The following is a 17,887-nucleotide window of genomic DNA, read 5'->3' as shown; positions in this document are numbered from 1 at the left end:
GGAGCGTACGTCCAGGGACCTAACGGAACACGTGGGAGCGTACGTCCAGGGACCTAACGGAACACGTGGGAGCGTACGTCCAGGGACCTAACGGAACACGTGGGAGCGTACGTCCAGGGACGTAACGGAACACGTGGGAGCGTACGTCCAGGGACGTAACGGAACACGTGGGAGCGTACGTCCAGGGACGTAACGGAACACGTGGGAGCGTACGTCCAGGGACGTAACGGAACACGTGGGAGCGTACGTTCTGGGACGTAACGGAACACGTGGGAGCGTACGTCCAGGGACCTAACGGAACACGTGGGAGCGTACGTCCAGGTGACGTAACGGAACACGTGGGAGCGTACGTCCAGGGACGTAACGGAACACGTGGGAGCGTACGTCCAGGGACGTAACGGAACACGTGGGAGCGTACGTCCTGGGACGTAACGGAACACGTGGGAGCGTACGTCCAGGGACCTAACGGAACACGTGGGAGCGTACGTCCAGGGACGTAACGGAACACGTGGGAGCGTACGTCCAGGGACGTAACGGAACACGTGGGAGCGTACGTTCTGGGACGTAACGGAACACGTGGGAGCGTACGTCCAGGGACGTAACGGAACACGTGGGAGCGTACGTCCAGGGACGTAACGGAACACGTGGGAGCGTACGTCCAGGGACGTAACGGAACACGTGGGAGCGTACGTCCAGGGACCTAACGGAACACGTGGGAGCGTACGTCCAGGGACGTAACACCAGTGTAACCGGCGTAACCAGCGTAACAGACAGAAGAAACAACAGTGAACTTTCAGATGGTCATGGTGTGAGGAGTGAGGTGACGTCACAGCTGCTTACTGTTTAGTTTGGACTGATTTGGGACACTTTAAATGGCCTTTTGTCCACATACCGACCTTGGATTGCTGACGTTATGCTACGCTGCTGTGTACTTTTAGTTGTGTGTGTGGAATCACCCCAGTTCTCTCCGTGAATGCTCCCACACAATGTTCCAGACAGCAAAAGAAGTGGAACCCAAGTTTCCTGTTGTCCTAGCTTCTTTTTTTTATTTTTCCGTCTGTCATTTGAATATATTTTTTTTCTACCTGGTTCACCTTTAAAAAATCCACAGAACCACGACTGCACTGAAAAACCGTCCCTCGACTGACCCAGGGGACGCATCACTACATGAGGTACACATGCGGGACACTTACTTCCCGCAGTAATGAAGTGGCAGTGGACAAATGTCCTTTTTCCTTCATTTGAGCAGCAAGTTCACGTTAATAAACGGCCTAGATGGGAGTGGAGACCTGAAAACGGAGCCCCTCGTTTCCCTTTACTGCATTTTAGAAGCCGCCGCATCTACCTGCGTTCCTGATAAACGACCTGTTTCCTTCTCAGCAATAACCGCAGCTGACAAGCGCTCGGTCTGCGGCAGGAGCACAGTCAATGCCAAGAGAGCGCCAGGTCCCGGGATTTACGCCGTTCCCGTCTTCTATTCAGCCGCGTTAGCCGAGGGCGGGAACGTGAGGAACGTGAAGCCCGGTCCTCAGTCACTGCTGCTCCGGCGCCTATAAACACTGAGCAGTAATACCACACACACACTCACACACATACACACACACACACACACTCACACCACACACACCACACCCACACACTCCACACACATACACACACTCACTCACACACCACACTCACACACATACACACACACACTCACACACACACACACTCACTCACAACACCACACACTCACACACACTCACACACACACCTCACACTCACACACCACACACACACACCACCCACACACACACACACACACCACTCTCACACACAGCACTCCACCACACGCACACTCAACACCCTCACACACACACACTCACAACACACCACACACACTCACTCTCACACACCACACACACACACTCACAACACACACACACACACCTCACACACACTCACACACACTCACACCACACTCACACACACACTCACACCACTCACCCACACACACCACAACACACACACACCCACACACAAACACTCCCAACCCACCACACACTCACACACACACACACACTACACAACACTCACACACACCCACCACACACTAACACCACACTACACACATACCACACACACACCATACACACACACCATACACACACATACACACACACACTCACACCACACCACACTCACACATAACCACACGCACACACACACACACCACACACACACACACACACACACGAATGTTAATATTGGGCATCTTCACTCTTCGCTCGTGACCTAAAATATACTTTACATATTAGAAAACCTACAAAAATTATACTATAGGTCTATCCACAGACCTATATATAGCTAAAATATTCACTAACCTAAAAATTGGTAAAATACAGCAGCCGAGGAGTTTAAAGTATCAACAGAAGCAACTGGAAGCGTCCACACAGACGTCAGGACTGGCCGGAGCCGCCCGGCGTCCCCGCGCACCTCTGACACCGCCGCCACCTGAAGGCATGGCTCTGGCGTTGCATCACTCCTCGCGCGCCCCGAACAAGCTGCCAGGCTTCCTCCCCGCTTCCTGCAGCATCCCGACAGCGGGAAGCCGTGATGAAAGGAAAGGCTCCTCGCCGTATGAAAATTTCATACGAGTCTAATAAATAACCTCGGGCTGTGTTACAGTGACTTGTTAAAAGAAAGGGGGGAGAGGAAAGAAGAGAGCGCAGCTTCCCCCTCCTCTGTGGACCCACATGGGGCTTCACTGTTGACCATAATAAGATTCCACTCGTTTTTTCCCCCTTTCATCTGAACAACCATCAAAACCTGTAATATTACAGCATGAACACATACGATTAACAATCACTATACGGATAATGTACATAACAAGGCCAACTGCGGCTATTATTAGATATTAATAGTAAGCATGGCTTCAGATATATTTTAATATATTTCCATATCAATTGTTAATCTGCATCGTTATAAAATATTTTGTATCTAGATTAAAAGTCTTATATGCCCATTAAAGATCTGTTAGGATCTTCCTTATAAAATACCAACAAATACCAGCAATCATTCAAATCTTGTATTAATATTTACTGTGAATAATTCATGTTAATATATGTTATATATTAATAGATATGGTTCTGTATTGACACCTGAGGTGGTATTTCTGTCGAAGGAACAGTGAGGAACACGGCGTCGTGCGCCTCGTCCTTGAGTGTCCGCGCCTCACACGTCGTCCATCACCGAGGTCCCTGCCACCCCCCCGCGGTCTGTGCTCCCTCCTGTCATCAGGGCGGAGCTGCAAGAGCATCCAGACCACGCCCATTAAGCTGTTAGCGGCGTCTTCCAACAGGCCGCTACAATCCGGCCTGGTCACTCGGTCAGCGGGTCTTTTAACGGCCGACTTACCGTCTAATCTCGCAGCCATTTTCCTTTTATTGTGTAGAAAAACACTCGCTCAAGTCATCCAATGGCCACGTTATGAGAAGCACATTCACATGCCGGCTAAAGAAACATTTTACGGAGCCGAATTTTATATCCACTCTGATACACAAACACCCACCGGCTCCGATGAAGATGTTCTCCTGTTACGTAATATGTCTATATGGTCCTGCATCTGCGAAGACGTCCGGGGCAGATTCTCTTCATAAAGCTGACTTGATAAAGGTTTCCGCTTTCAGACACGTTGCCTCGGCCGGAACACAAGAAAGAAAATCAGTTATTGGGATATATCGATCGCTGCCGCAGCCCAGGCCTGCCGAAAGGGACCGTGGGACACCGCGTCCCAAAACAACATTCATATTCGCCTATTAGCACACGGACAGCGGTTTACGCTCTGACCACACAGTCCCACACAATATACCCGTTATGCTTGAATAACATGTTCCCGGTTATAATGCTTCATTTATTTATGAATGCTTTAGAAATGCTGAACCACTGGAGCACAGCAGAGCGGCCACATCGCAGGTCCCTCCCTGGCAACAGCCATTTCTCACATCCTGCGCACCTACGTTTACAGCTGGAAATCGGTACCTGCTAATGGTTCCAACAATTCGAATGTAAAAAAATAAAAAATTCAACTCATACTGGATAACGAGATGAAAAGAAAGGTGCAATATGTGCAATTTTTGGATAAAAAAAAAATCTAGAGATTTTTATTTTTTTGTTATGAGTCACTCTAGCATCTGGTCAGCATGCTGTAAATGTAAATTGATCGATGTAATCCATTGTTAAATTGATCAATGTAATCAATTTTTAATTTGTTTCTCAAATCAAACAGCCAGCAAAGAAATCCTGTTTTCAAAAAATGTTAATTGGCAATTTTAATTAAAATACATTTAGCGTTGCTAAAAACTCTCTTAAAAAGAGTAAAGTTCTCTCTTCATCCAGTCAACATTGCACACTGGGACCAAGCAAACACATGAACCACGCCCTAAACTATGGAAGCCTGTTGTCGCCACATGAAAAATCGCATAAAATTCGATGTTTAGTCCGGAATTGAAGCTTTATTTTGCACAAAGTTCCTTTTAACATCCAACAAATACCAAATCGTGTACACGGCATCTTTAAAAAGTGCTTTAGAAGTAAAGACAATCGAACCACGACTACAATTACTTCATGCTCAAACCACTAGAACCAACTGTACAAAAAGGGCTTACAAACTCCCACCCATAATGCAGCTATTCACCATTACATTCTTCAGCTATTTTGTGGTTTTTTTTCTGGTCAAAACACTTTGTTTGGAACAAAATATAAGCACCTGCCATTTGGCAAGAGCCACCGGCACTAGAAAACTGGCATTGAAACAACAGGTTTGGGATGAGAGGAGGGAAAAGTAGCTCCGGAGGTCGCTGGCATCCAAATAAAAGACAGAGCTTGAGACCTGCTGGAACACAGCCGCTGCAGCAGGGCTCGGCCCACGCCGCACCCATAGCTCCGTGCCGGAAACGACTCTCTAATTCTACAAGCACCCGGCTAAGCAGGGGTCTCCAATAAAGTTCCAGACTAATAGTAAAATCAGTGATAAATTATTCATGCATATCACACACAACATGGATACCTATAAATCAGACATGCAGCAGGAAAGAAATGTGTTGAATCCATTATATCATTAATATCGATATTGCATTAATGCAACGTGGCTGACAAATTCCATTTAAAAATGTCCACAAGTCTCTATTTAATTATGCTAATTGTTGCATAATTTTTCAATAAAATGCTCTTGTTTAAATTCATTAAGCAATCGTGTCTGGTTTTTATGACATTTTTTTTAAAATTGGCACCCCCCCCCCTTTTTCCCGGGTTTTCTGGAAAGCTCTGCAGAGGGAACAAGCAAAATATAAACGGAACCCGTTTATATTTGACCAGTGAGATTCGAACCCGAGACGCCAGCAGTCCAAACGAGTTGGAAAGGTCAGCGTTTGTGTTATCTGTCCTCGGAATCGCACACACTTACTGGAGACAAGGAGAGTAGTAACTCAGTCTGTGTGTGTGTGTGTGTGTGTGTACTACTCTCCACTTTCCCACAGCTAAGAGAAGGGGCTTCATTGTGTATGAGTGCACATGCGTGTGTTTGTGTGCATTGTGCATCGTTGCAGGCGAACGCATGCATGCCTAATGAAGCATGTGTGTAAAAAAAAACAAAAAAACATTCCAAATTCATGTGGACTGTTTGCATAATGAAAAACCATCATGGAAGAAATGTCCTCTTCTCCGGCTTGAATCCTGAGTGTGTGTGTGTGTGTGTGTGTGTGTGCATACACTGTGCCTGAGTGTGCCCAGCTCATTCCCATTCTGAACCACAGCCCCAGGCCCCGCACTCCAGCATCGTCCCCCAGCACAAGCGGGTCATTGTGGGCCGGGGTGTGACGCCGAGGACCAGTGACCAGGCTCGGCCCCTCCTGCCGGCCAGGCTCGGTCAGTCAGGGAGGAGACGGACCCCACGGGGACACCCGAGTCTCACTAGGCTGGATTTGGGACAGGGGTGGGCAGAGATCTGCACCACCACACGTCCAGACTTCCTGCAGGAACCTTGAGTCCTAAAACCATGTTTCTAAACCCGGATAATTATCAAACGAGCATTTTAAATCGAGGTACGCAAGCGAGGTTCACACACACACACACACTCACACACACACTCACACACTTCCTGTAGGAACGTTCTCCTTACCTGCCCTGTGGAGACATCAGGAAGCCACGTGAACCGGTTTTAAAGCTCTCAACCGGGTCCCTGAACCAAGTCCATCCCTATGGTAGAGGCATGCTGTGACCACGCCCCCACACAGTGTCCCACTGTCTCGCTGGCCAGAGTGCCGAGGTCAGGGGTCAGCCGCCTCGTGCGCAGCCCACAGGATGCCGGGAAGGCGTTTTGAGTGGGTAATGGGCGGCGCGAGGATCCGTAACGAACGTTGGGTAGCGGCGGCGTGAAGAGTTGCCGGGCCGGCTTAACTTCAAATGCCCCCCGCCCAAAGACCGCCCATCCCATAATATGCTTTCCTCAGACACAACGTTGCTTCTGGATAATGTGCCGATTTGGCGTCCTGCCGTAACCCCATCTACCTTCTGTCAGTCCCCTCGCGCTTCGGCGAGACGAGTCTCTGGGCTCCAGGCTTTGATGTTAACAGAAGCCGCCTCCCCCTCTTCCTGCGCGTCAGATCGCGGTTAAACGCGCGGAGAAGCCGCCAAACACGCGGCACGAAAGACCAGGCGAAGCGTACGGCCGTAAAACGACTTAGATCTTCAAAGATGTTACCGGCTTGGTTAGTTCATTGGCGAGTGGCGCATGTGGGATTTATACCTCCGGTTAACGCTGATCTCGGCTGGTTTCGGTGGAACATGGCAGGCAGGGGTCACGACCCCTGACCTCATGGCCTCTTATCTACGTGACCTTTTTGCTTCTGCTCGCTCACTCAGCCCTCCTTGCATGTGCTGCTAGGACAGGTGGGCGTGGTGTGAGATTGAGGGGGGGCGGGGCTGTAATTGCCGCGTCCCCGGCGCCAAAGTCACCCGAGGAGCGCGCTCGGCGCGGCAGAGGAAAATTGAACAAGCACCAGCCGTCAGAAGCGGTTACGCTCACCGGCGCCGCCGGCCCGCCTGTTTACTCGCCCCGCAATTACCCAGCGTTCCCGCGGGACCGGGGCGGACTAACACAATCAGCGCGGGGCCAGGCCGGAACCGGGGGAGGCCAGTTTCCCCCCCGAGCGCGAATGAGAACGAGGGCCGGGCGGAGCCGCGGGGTCCCCTCGTCTACCGGTGAGGGGACGAGTAAACAAATACACTCCATCAAGTCGGCAGGCCTCGTTTTTACACTGGGCCACGCCCCTTTAACAAGGTCCAGGGGACCCAGACAATGCGCTGGTGAACAGGATCACTTTCGGCGGTTCTGATTGGACCATAGCTGGTTACCGAGATGTGTTTTGGGGCAGATTGACCATATTTGGGGAATTGGACCTGCACTGGGCGTGGCTGAAGACCCCGGCCGGGCCCATGGCTCAGCGGGACAGTGGGACGGCTCCGAAGGGCTCCCCGTAACGGGGACGCGCCGGATTCCTGGACATAATCCTGCCTGATCCTCCCACTCCACAGACCCGCACTCTCCAGGAGTATCGGCAGCCCACGGAACCCCCCGAAGATACTCCTGGCGAGCTCGTTCCATTCACTTCCTGTTTGTCCCGTTCGGCCGGGAAGTGGAGAGGATCGCCAGCCCCCGTCACTTACACTGCACGTCTACTCGGATGGACTTGATGGCAGCCACCCCGACCCCGTTCTCCGCCTTGCAGTAGTACCGTCCGCCCTGCACGCGCTGGATGCGCTCGATGCGCAGCGTCTCGTTGAAGATGGACGTCTCCTGGAACTTGTCCGAGGCGCTGCCCGCCGTCTTGGTCCACCGCACCTGGGAGGGGACAGACAGACAGACGTGGGGTGACCCTGACAGTCGGAGATGCAAACATCAGATGCGCTATCTCGGAAATGTGACCCCTCAAAGCCTCGCTAACGTAGCAGCGAACAAAGCAAACGTTCATTTCCCATCATGCAACCTGCCTGATAAAGCGGCGGCCTGCGTGGCGGGAAGGTGAGCAGGCGGGCGTGGAGGATTATGGAATTAGCGCCGCCGCTGTTTATTCAGCTGTGTTTGGCCGCGGATTTGTGCGGCGGCCGCCTCCCGCTGGTCTGATAGGGAAGGTGAGGCCGTGATCGGCGCGAATCGACTCCATAAAGGCGGGGAGATCAGCGGGATCAGCAAACATCACCATGCGCGGGGCTAATAGGACAAGCCGTGTGTGTGTGTGTGTCATTGTTCATCCTCGGCCACTTAAAAAGGTACCTCGCTCTCTACAGATGGAGGACAAACTACCTCATTTGTTCAGTCGCTGCAAAAGTCAGCAGGGCTGAAATCATCAGTAACGAAACGTTTTTCACACGACGCAACGGAGTCGGGAAGAAGCTGGACAGAAGCACTGCACAAAAGACAGAAAAAGTTTGGTCCTGAAACTGTAAATACGAGCTTCTGTGTGGTAAATACGAGCTTCTGGCCTATAGTACCTATCCCTTATGTATGATCGGCTGCCTGTAAATTTGGTAAAAGGTTTCGCATGTGGTAAATTTGTACAGTTTCTGACGTAGCGTGCAGAGCCAGGCAGGCTTTTAAAAAGTTCAATTCTGTCTAGTTCAGCCGGGTCAAGATACATTTTTTAGTCCCAAATGAAGCTCATCACAAGGTCAGTGTTGTGATATAATAGAAACTTTGTACCATGAGTTACTGAGTTGTATTAAAAAAGTCTTTTTCAGATCCGTAACACATTTGCTGGCACACTTTTTACACCAGTGGAAGTAGGTGGTCGTAGCCTAGCGGGTAACACACTCGCCTACGAACCAGAAGTCCCAGGTTCAAACCCCACCTACTACCATCATGTCCCTGAGCAAGACACTTAACCCTGAGTGTCTCCAGGGGGGGACTGTCCCTGTCACTACTGACTGTAAGGCGCTCTGGATAAGGGCGTCTGGTAAATGCTGTAAATGTAAAATGAAAATCAAAGTACAACCATAAGAAATATTGAAAGAGCAGGAATATGGCATCTTATTTTAAATCATGTGAAAGTTAAAATTCTTCAAATCTGGGGACCGGAATTTATAAATATTTATCTTAAAAGAGAAAAAAAATATATATATATAAATATTTCATGATAAAACTGTTAATAATAATTTTGACGCATCAATTAAATCAAATCATGAACTAAGTGAAGATGAAAGATGAAGTGCAGCAGACCAGTCTAACAGATCGTGTGTGGTGACAGTGGTGACGGAGGTGACGGAGTCGGACGGTGACAGTTCCACCACGCCAGAGACAGAAGTGAAGTGAATTTGATCAAATTGAATTAAACTGAGGGAGAGGAGATGCGAATGAGAAACCAGATGGGAATGACCTCCAGAAGCTCGAGCTGCAGCTCCACATCAACATATGAGAGATCCTGCTCTGTTCTTCTCTTTTCCACCGGATCCCAGAGGACGCCCTCTGTTCTCTCATCCTTTCCGATGCGCTCTGTACACACTCTTTCATGCACATACACACTCGTCTCCATGAGAACATAACTCATGTTCTTTTCTAATCCTTAACTTCACCTTAACCCGAAACGCAGTAAATCATTCACATCTGAATACACAACACAGTCCCAGATCTGGTGACCAGGAAGTTCCCACTGGCCCCGTCACGATCCTCTCAGCTCGAGCACCAGATCCCGCCTGGCTGTGGAATTTCAACTTCTACTCGCCACCTTTCTGCTGGACACTACCGGAGCAACACAATAAGGAGGATTTCATATGACGTCTCACACACACACACACACACACACACACACACCGGCCGATGGTTTCATTTACAGAGTGATGACACCACAAAAGAAATCCGACTTGACAGAATAATATCCCTTACGGTGTTACCGCGGCTCTAATTACGGCTCCATGATTCCCCGCAAGGGGAGAACAATATTTACCGGTGGCAGAACATTGATCAGAACATCCTCTCCATCACCAGAGCCCCACCCCTCTCATCCGAGGACAGGAGCTACTTATTATGTTTATTAGCCATGAGACGCCATGTCGGGCGGAGGAAGAAATGAAGAAATGAAGCGCGGGCTACATTTAAGCTCCATTTTATTGCTCCTCTTCATTTCATTTCCATGAGAGCTGCTGCTCCACTGATGCGCTCTTGTTTGGCGAGTGTTAAAAGGAATAAAACCAGGAGATGGTTTTAAGTGGTGGAAACGGGCGTGGCAAGTGGCTTTCCACTGTGCAGCGAGTCTGACTTTGTGGTCTTCTTCTTCTGTGTTACCCGCTACCACCCTACACATCCATTGGTGTGTATACTGGCCTCAATGGTGGCAATATGGCTTCTTCCCATAATCCCGAGCTTCCATTCAAAATGTGACATTAGTGAACAGTAAAAACGTGGTTAAAAGCGAAACGGTCTAGTGGTGGACGGAGGAACTGAGCGGCCACTCAGGACCCTTATCTGCACCCACAGACCCACGACCGCCGGATCACAGGCCCCCCGAGCGGCCGCCACTCAACACGCCAGACCCTGTCTGCGCTGGCCAGGAGGAGATCGGCCCCGATGGTCACCGCTGGACACGGGTGGGGCACCCCACCCACCTGCCCCTCATTTTTTTCCTGGAGAAAATCCCACCCAAAGAAGACAAGCAAGGTCAACACACACACACACACACACACACACACACACACACACACACACAAAAGGCAAAATATCAGAAAAGCAGTTTTTCGCCTTTCCTTGACTGCCAAAGGGGACCGCTTAAAATAGATGACACGGCATCGCCGCGGCCACAGAAATAGGTCAGATGGCAGGTACAGATGCTAACAGAGTCAAGGACGTGTGTGTTCCCAACATCAGCACTTCAGCTCAACCCTCTCAGGGTCTCAAAACAAAGGAAAACAGCAGTGGAACCTCGGGCCGCCCTCCCGCTGAGCTGAGGATGGAGAGGCTGGCGGGGGGACCGCCCACCAACGCCGCTTACAGAGGCACAACAAGCATGGGCCAAACAGAAATCGTTTTAATCATTTTACATTCACATTTACAGCATTTACCAGACGCCCTTATCCAGAGCGACTTACAATCGGTAGTTACAGGGACCGTCCCCCCCTGGGGACACTCAGGGTTAAGTGTCTTGCTCAGGGACACGATGGTAGTAAGTGGGGTTTGAACCTGGGTCTTCTGGTTCACAGGCGAGTGTGTTACCCACTAGGCTACTACCACCCCAATAATAAACCCATCAGAATCAGAACCGCTTTCATTTAAAAAGATGCGACTGACCTGAATGTTCCACGAATCGTAACAGTAATGATGTCGCTGAAGTTCGGTTGGCATGGTTACACCATATCAGAGAAAATGCAGCCGGAAGCCGGACTTTTTAACTGAGTAGACGGGGTGGTAGCAGCCTGGCGGGTTGAAGACCCAGGTTCAAACCCCACTTACTACCATTCTGTCCCTGAGCAGGACACTTAACCCTGAGTGGGAGTCGCTCTGGATAAGGACATCTGGTAAACGCCGTAAATGTGACTGGTAGTCAAACTACTGCATTTCAAATTCAAACTTTATTTGTCACAGTCATACACGGTATGATATGCAGTGAAATGCTTTAGTGACTGATAGAGACCACAGTATTGCAGATATAAGTAACAATGAACCAATATGCCAATATTGCAAACATAACCAAATATTACACTTTTTAACATAAAATATGTGAAGGTGAAGGTGTGCAAAAGAGTAAAGTGAAAGTAAAAAGTAAAACATTTGAGCAAGTATTCTGGGAGGGGGTTGAGTCCAGGAGTTGTTGGATAGTGAAAGTGCCGGAGTGTATTGGTGTTCTGTCTTATGTACTGTTGTGGTTGTTGGGTGTTCAACTGGACCGCCAAAATCCCCTCTATACAGAAATAGTCAGAAAAAAATATTTCCTTTCTGGTATTCAACTGCATTTTCCAGAGTTTTTTATGACCCTGTGTAATGTTTTAAATCCCCCGCTTTATTTATCACATCGATTTTTTTTGTACGTTTTGTGACTAACGCCCCTAATGATCAAATTGAATTAAAAATACTTTTAAATACTTTCTTTTTTTTAAACTGTATATTTCCAGCTATTTGTGCTTTTATTCTTGTTATAATTTGATGTCACAGTGACGTTACCCAAGCTGCACTGCAGGCATGCACCATAATTACTCCTTCATCAGAGCAGGTGTAATAGTAATAAAGCAAATTATTGCAATTTCCAATAAATTCCAATAAATAACAACGTAGTTGTTTCAAGAGCGTGTCCAAAATTGTCAGTTATTAAGGAGCAGCGGTCTTAAAATAAACCGTAATAAAGTGCGTTTCATTATCCCTCTTTGTAGAAGATTAAAGGAGAGAAGACGTCATTAAGTAATAAGGCGCTGGGCTGGATGCGGCCCCGTTCGCGGGGAGCCCAATTTATAAGGCCTGTAATGGGGTGGGAGGACAGGACAAGACGGGGAAGCGGGAAGGTGAGGGAAGCGCCAGAAGATGGATCTCAGGAGCTGAGCCACTAAAGTGGTGTCACTTTTAGCTGCCTCATCGACATTTCCTCCCGCCTAACTGATGTCACCTCAACTTCAGCAGTCGGGTCGAATTTGTTTTAGAAAAAATAACTTTGCCGCGCTTTTGACACATTTAGTGCAATTTGTGATAAAAGATTAAAAAAAGGGGAGAAAGTTTGGTGCGCGTAACCCAGAAAGGTTCCTCTGGGGGGGTCTGTCAGCGATGGTGCATTAGGAGGCATTAGTCACTGGCCGGCATTTAAAGTCACGCTGCTGATGCTCCGCACAGCACAGACACGCTGAAGGAGAAATGGAGCAAATGAGAAATCGATTCTGCATTTGCATTCAAAATCAACTTCATCTCTTCCGTTGGCGGTTTTTCCCTTACTGCATGGTTCATGTTCACTGGTGACATACCGCACAGGACACCTTCTCATTCAACGTGTTTTCTTTATCTTCATGACCATTTACGTTGGTAGATTCTCACTGAAGGCATCAAAACTATGAATGAACACATGTGGAGTTCTGTACTTAACAAAAAGTGGAGACCTGACCTCCACAGTCACCGGACCTGAACCCAATCCAGATGGTTTGGGGTGAGCTGGACCAACAAGTGCTAAACACCTCTGGGAACTCCTTCAAGACTGTTGGAGAAGCATTTCAGGTGACGACCTCTTGAAGCTCATCGAGAGAATGCCAAGAGTGTGCAAAGCAGTAACCAGAGCAAAGAAAGTAGAATATAAAACATGTTTTCACTTATTTCACCTTTTTTTGTTAAGTACATAACTCCACATGTGTTCATTCGTAGTTCTGATTCCTTCAGTGAGAATCTACCAACGTAAATGGTCATGAAGATAAAGAAATGAGAAGGTGTCCAAACTGGCCTGTACTGTATTTAGCTGTATTTGCAGAAGAAAGAGAAGAAACCATGCCGGGACCTGCATGTTGGTGTGGAGGAACTAACTTCCCAACCGGAGCTGTTTATTGCCATGTAATGACTTCTGTCACTGAGAAGATGAACTTTAATGACGTTTTTCATAAACAAAGGAGAGGAGCCTGGAGGCGTGATTGACAGCTCTCACAGCCCCTACTTCCTCGTTCTGCGCGATTTAAACCCTACTGTCAATACGTGACACGCCCAGGTGTTGCGCGGCGTTTCCCTCTGTGACCACGCCCACTACCAACATGCAGGTTATCAGCGCTTTAGGAACGTGTCTTCATAGATGAGGTTTTTTGGTGTAAAGGTCCTAAATCAGGACTCACGAAAAAAAAGTATTCATTTTTGAAGAAACCATTCATACCCCCATATTTGAAAAGGAATGAAATGCATGTGACCCCATTTATGACCTTTTTAACGTGTACCGCAGGGACACACATCAGAATAACCACAACTGCTGTTTCCCTTTACATGGATATCAGAGATAAAACGCAGGTTGATGTAACTTTCCCTACACCCCACATTCTGCATTATAACGATGATGAACGGAGCAGAATCGGGAAATTCAATCTGGGAGGGGTTGATGTCAGCGCTGACCGGGAACGCGGCAGAATGCTGAGAGTCCGGAATCGGATACGTTCAAAACAAGACTAGAGCAGGGAAACCAGGGGAAAGGGGAGAAAGGGATGATGTGGCACCGTCGAGATTTATTTACATCCTAGAGCTCTCGGTGCAATGTACATTTCTGCTGATCCCAGACCAGGACGTGCTGGGATCTTACCAGTTCAATCAGCCATGTTTAAAATTCCATCATTTCAGGAAGGCCCGATACAAGATGCTAAAAAATGCTAATCATGTGTTCAATCCATAGAAAAATGTAAGATAATGTAATAGAATCTAAATTTGAATATTTAGGTGCCACTGAGCAAAGCACCGTCCCCACACACTGCTCCCCGGGCGCCTGTCATGGCCGCCCACTGCTCACTCAGGGTGATGGTTAAATGCAGAGGACAAATTTCACCGTGTGCTGTGCTGCTGTGTATCACAATGATTATCACTTCACTTCACGTGGATGATGTTGCATCGAGTTTCCAGAGATCCGCAACACGACATTATCGTTCAATCTCACGCCGCTGCTGGGGCTTCCATCACGCTCTCAGCATCAGGACCACGCCCACAGCATGTACCACGGTGATGTACCACCAAGACAGCTACAAGCCGAGCGCGAACTGAACTCCGACATTGGATCGCGATGCATTTTCCATCGATATCGCGGAATTGATCATCATAATGGACCGGTGAAGGTTCGCACCTCGAATGTGAATCATGTCACAGTACATCACACCCTGCGGGGACCTTCATTCCCTCGTTTTCGTCCAATTGCAATCAGCCATAACTACCATGTTCATAAAAAACAGAGAAACGCTTTTAATTACATTTAATAAAAAGACAGCCACGCCCTAAATCCCCGCCAGCATTCCTGCAGCGTCCCGAAGGCCCCCAATCACGGCAGAGTTGGACTTGTTAGGGGTCACGGGCCGACCTTGTTTGTGTCTTGAAGGGGGCGGCGGCGAGCACTCCGCCACCCGAGCCGCCTCGGTTTCGGCCCCCGATCGATGCGCTCCGCACTCACCTCTCAAGGACAGAAACCCGACCCCCGCGACACCATCGCCCCCGTTCCTCCTTCCTCGCCCCGCTCCTTCGCCCCACTTCCCCGGGGGCCCAAGGTTACCGCCACCAGCCATGAATTAGTAATGCTCGGGGGGGGAGCGCGATCGCTTTCAGGGGGGCCATTTAGCCCCCGATCGAGTTACCAGGTCGATGGAATCAAAACCCCGGCGATGCACAGACATCTTCTTCCTTGAACCCTGTGACCCCCGGTCTTCTTCATACTTTCTACAGATTCTTCTAGAACAGCAAGGACAGTGGATCGATCGTAAATATTCAAACTAACTTCTGCCAGGTCTGTACCGGCTAACAACCACAACAACATTTATTTCTTATATCGCCCATAATCACATACAGTACGTCTCAATGGGCTTTGACAGACCCCACAGTTGACACCCCCCACACTTGACCCTTCTGCACACCAGAAAAAGAAAGGAAGAAATGTTGGGAAGGAGTGATAGAGAGAGGGACCCCCTTCCAGGGTAGAGTGAGACAGTGGTGTCAGTGCAGGGTTGGGGATGATTTGTCCAATAAGAGAAAAAGAAGTCCTACAGAAGTCCAGAATGTAGTCGGTGTCATGGTCTACATAACATGTCCTTTATGGTGTTACTGGTCCACTTGAAGATCCCTGAAGCTGTAGTTGTAACGGTGGTGGTGGCTGTGGTGACCCTCTGGTTCGTTTCATGCTTTGTCCTCGTTTAGCAGTTGTCAGGAACCAGGATTTATTTGCTAATATCAATCGAGCCTTTTTATACTGTACCAGCGAATCACTTCGTACCGCTGGTGCATCACTTCTGGCTTTTTTCTTCTGTATGGAACGTGGTGACCCCAGATGTTCGGATGCGCTCCTGAATTCAGTCATAATTGTTGAGCAACTTGCTGACCTGAGAACAGTAACCGCTGCGCTAACTTTCCCGACTTTCTCATTCCGACTGCCGTCTCCGTTCCTTCACAAGCACTTAACGAAGAAGCGCTGAAAATCACTCGGAGCGCCGTTAACGAAGTTGGGCGAGAGGAAGATGAGGAGGAGGAGGATTCCTTCCTCTTTAGCATGGAGAGCGGCGCCGCGGCGCTCTCTCAATCTAATCTTGGCGAGTGAAGGTAAGCAATCAGTCTTGATAAAGGATGGGATAAATCCACGCCGGCCCGGCGCCGCTTTCATTACCGGGCGAGGAGCGGCGGCCGAGGCGCTAACACCACCGCGGTGCGGCCGGCTGGGTCCTGAGCCGGTTCCAGTTGACATGCGGCGCGGCGCGGGCCGATTTAAACCGCTTGACAACGTCCTGCATCCGGAACATTGCCTTTCGATCGTTCGCCGCGCGCCACGCGGCTACAGCCAGATTCCGCTAATTTATTGCTTTCTTCAGGCCGTAAGTATCTTAAGTGCAGCCAAATTGGAGAAGGAGCGCTGGCGAGGCTCCTCAGATCACGGCAAAATACCACCGCAGGAGAAATGTGTTCGTTCAGCGCCAATAAATACGATGAAACGCACGCGTACCAAAGCAGGCGGCCACAAACACTTCAGCCATCGTTTTTCCTGGAATTAACGAAGACGACATTTATTTCTTATATCGCTCATAACCACATACAGGACGTCTCAGGGGGCTTCGACCGGCCCTACAGTCGACACCCAACACTTGACCCTTCTGCACACAAGGAACACGTCCACACAAAAAAACCTCGAATAGGAATTAGTGAAAAGTGAAAGTGAAGTGAGACACAGCAGCACGGTGCACACAGTGAAACGTGTCCTCTGTATTGAACCATCACCCTTGGTGAGCAGTGGGCACCATGACAGGCGCCCGGGGAGCAGCGTGTGGGGACGGGACCTTCGTCAAGGGGACCTCAGTGGCACCTTGTCGGATCGGGATTCGAACCGGCCCCCGCTGGGCCACCGCTGCCCTACGTATCCTGAACGCTGCAACTCTCCGCTCTCCTTGTTCGGCGTCTAGTTTTCCTCCGCGGTGAGTTACGTTTGGGGTTACAGGTCGGGTTGGAGAACAGAGAAACTCGTGGAATCAGCTGGTGCTACAGATTATTGGATTTTTATAAAAATGATTTGGTGGCGTCACGCTGAAGAGCACCGCGCTGAACTGACTTTGAGGAGCAGAGAGAATATTTGCATTTTCCCTCTGGTTTGCGTTTCGTGGCTTGATGTTCTCCAGATATCATCTCTGGCCATTTTACGTCCGTCAGATGCAGATACGAGCTGGTCACTCGCGCACCACGCCGAGAATAGAGCTGGCAGCTGCGAGCGGGAAATAAAACGTGCAGCGGCATCAGCACACAGCGGCACCTGCGTGCACAGGACAGATCCATCAGGGAGGAAAAAACTCCCCATTCCTGCTGCTGCTGGACCAGAACTCCCACTCCCCTCCCGGTGGATAAAATGTGTTCTTCCGTTCCGCTCGTCGCTCATGCATCTCTGCTCCGGTCCATCTTTTATGAAATTGCACCTTCCTCTTTAGAGAAGATTTAGATGAACTTGTCACCTTCTTCTGTATAGAAACTAGAACAGAGTGAATAAAAAGATTGTATTCATAGTTGGGGGTCCTGGTGAACCAGAACTGACCACCTCATCCATGGTGACATGGAAGCACGTTGTAAGTCGCTCTGGATACGGCCGTCTGGTAAATGCCGTAAATGTAAAGTTCTCTCGCTTCGGTTCTGGTGGAACAGCATCCGGGCTTTTTTTCTGGCGGAAACAGACATCCGTTTTCCTACTTC

The 17,887-nt window shown here is 49.2% G+C and overlaps 1 protein-coding gene across 1 annotated transcript in view; it reads right to left on the bottom strand.

The window, feature by feature from the left end:
- The window catches only part of mdga1 (MAM domain containing glycosylphosphatidylinositol anchor 1), a 131,785-nt gene that overhangs the window by 85,199 nt on the left and 28,699 nt on the right, over positions 1-17,887 (bottom strand). Inside the window, exon 4 of the mRNA XM_028981950.1 lies at positions 7,708-7,882. Within this exon, the coding sequence (XP_028837783.1) occupies positions 7,708-7,882 (175 nt within the window). The remainder of the gene's footprint in view (positions 1-7,707; positions 7,883-17,887) is intronic.

This window comes from Denticeps clupeoides, chromosome 1, assembly GCF_900700375.1.
Source record: "Denticeps clupeoides chromosome 1, fDenClu1.1, whole genome shotgun sequence".
Lineage (NCBI taxonomy): Eukaryota > Metazoa > Chordata > Actinopteri > Clupeiformes > Denticipitidae > Denticeps > Denticeps clupeoides.
Note: the sequence above shows the minus strand (reverse complement) of the source record. Positions and strands in the feature narration are given on the sequence as shown.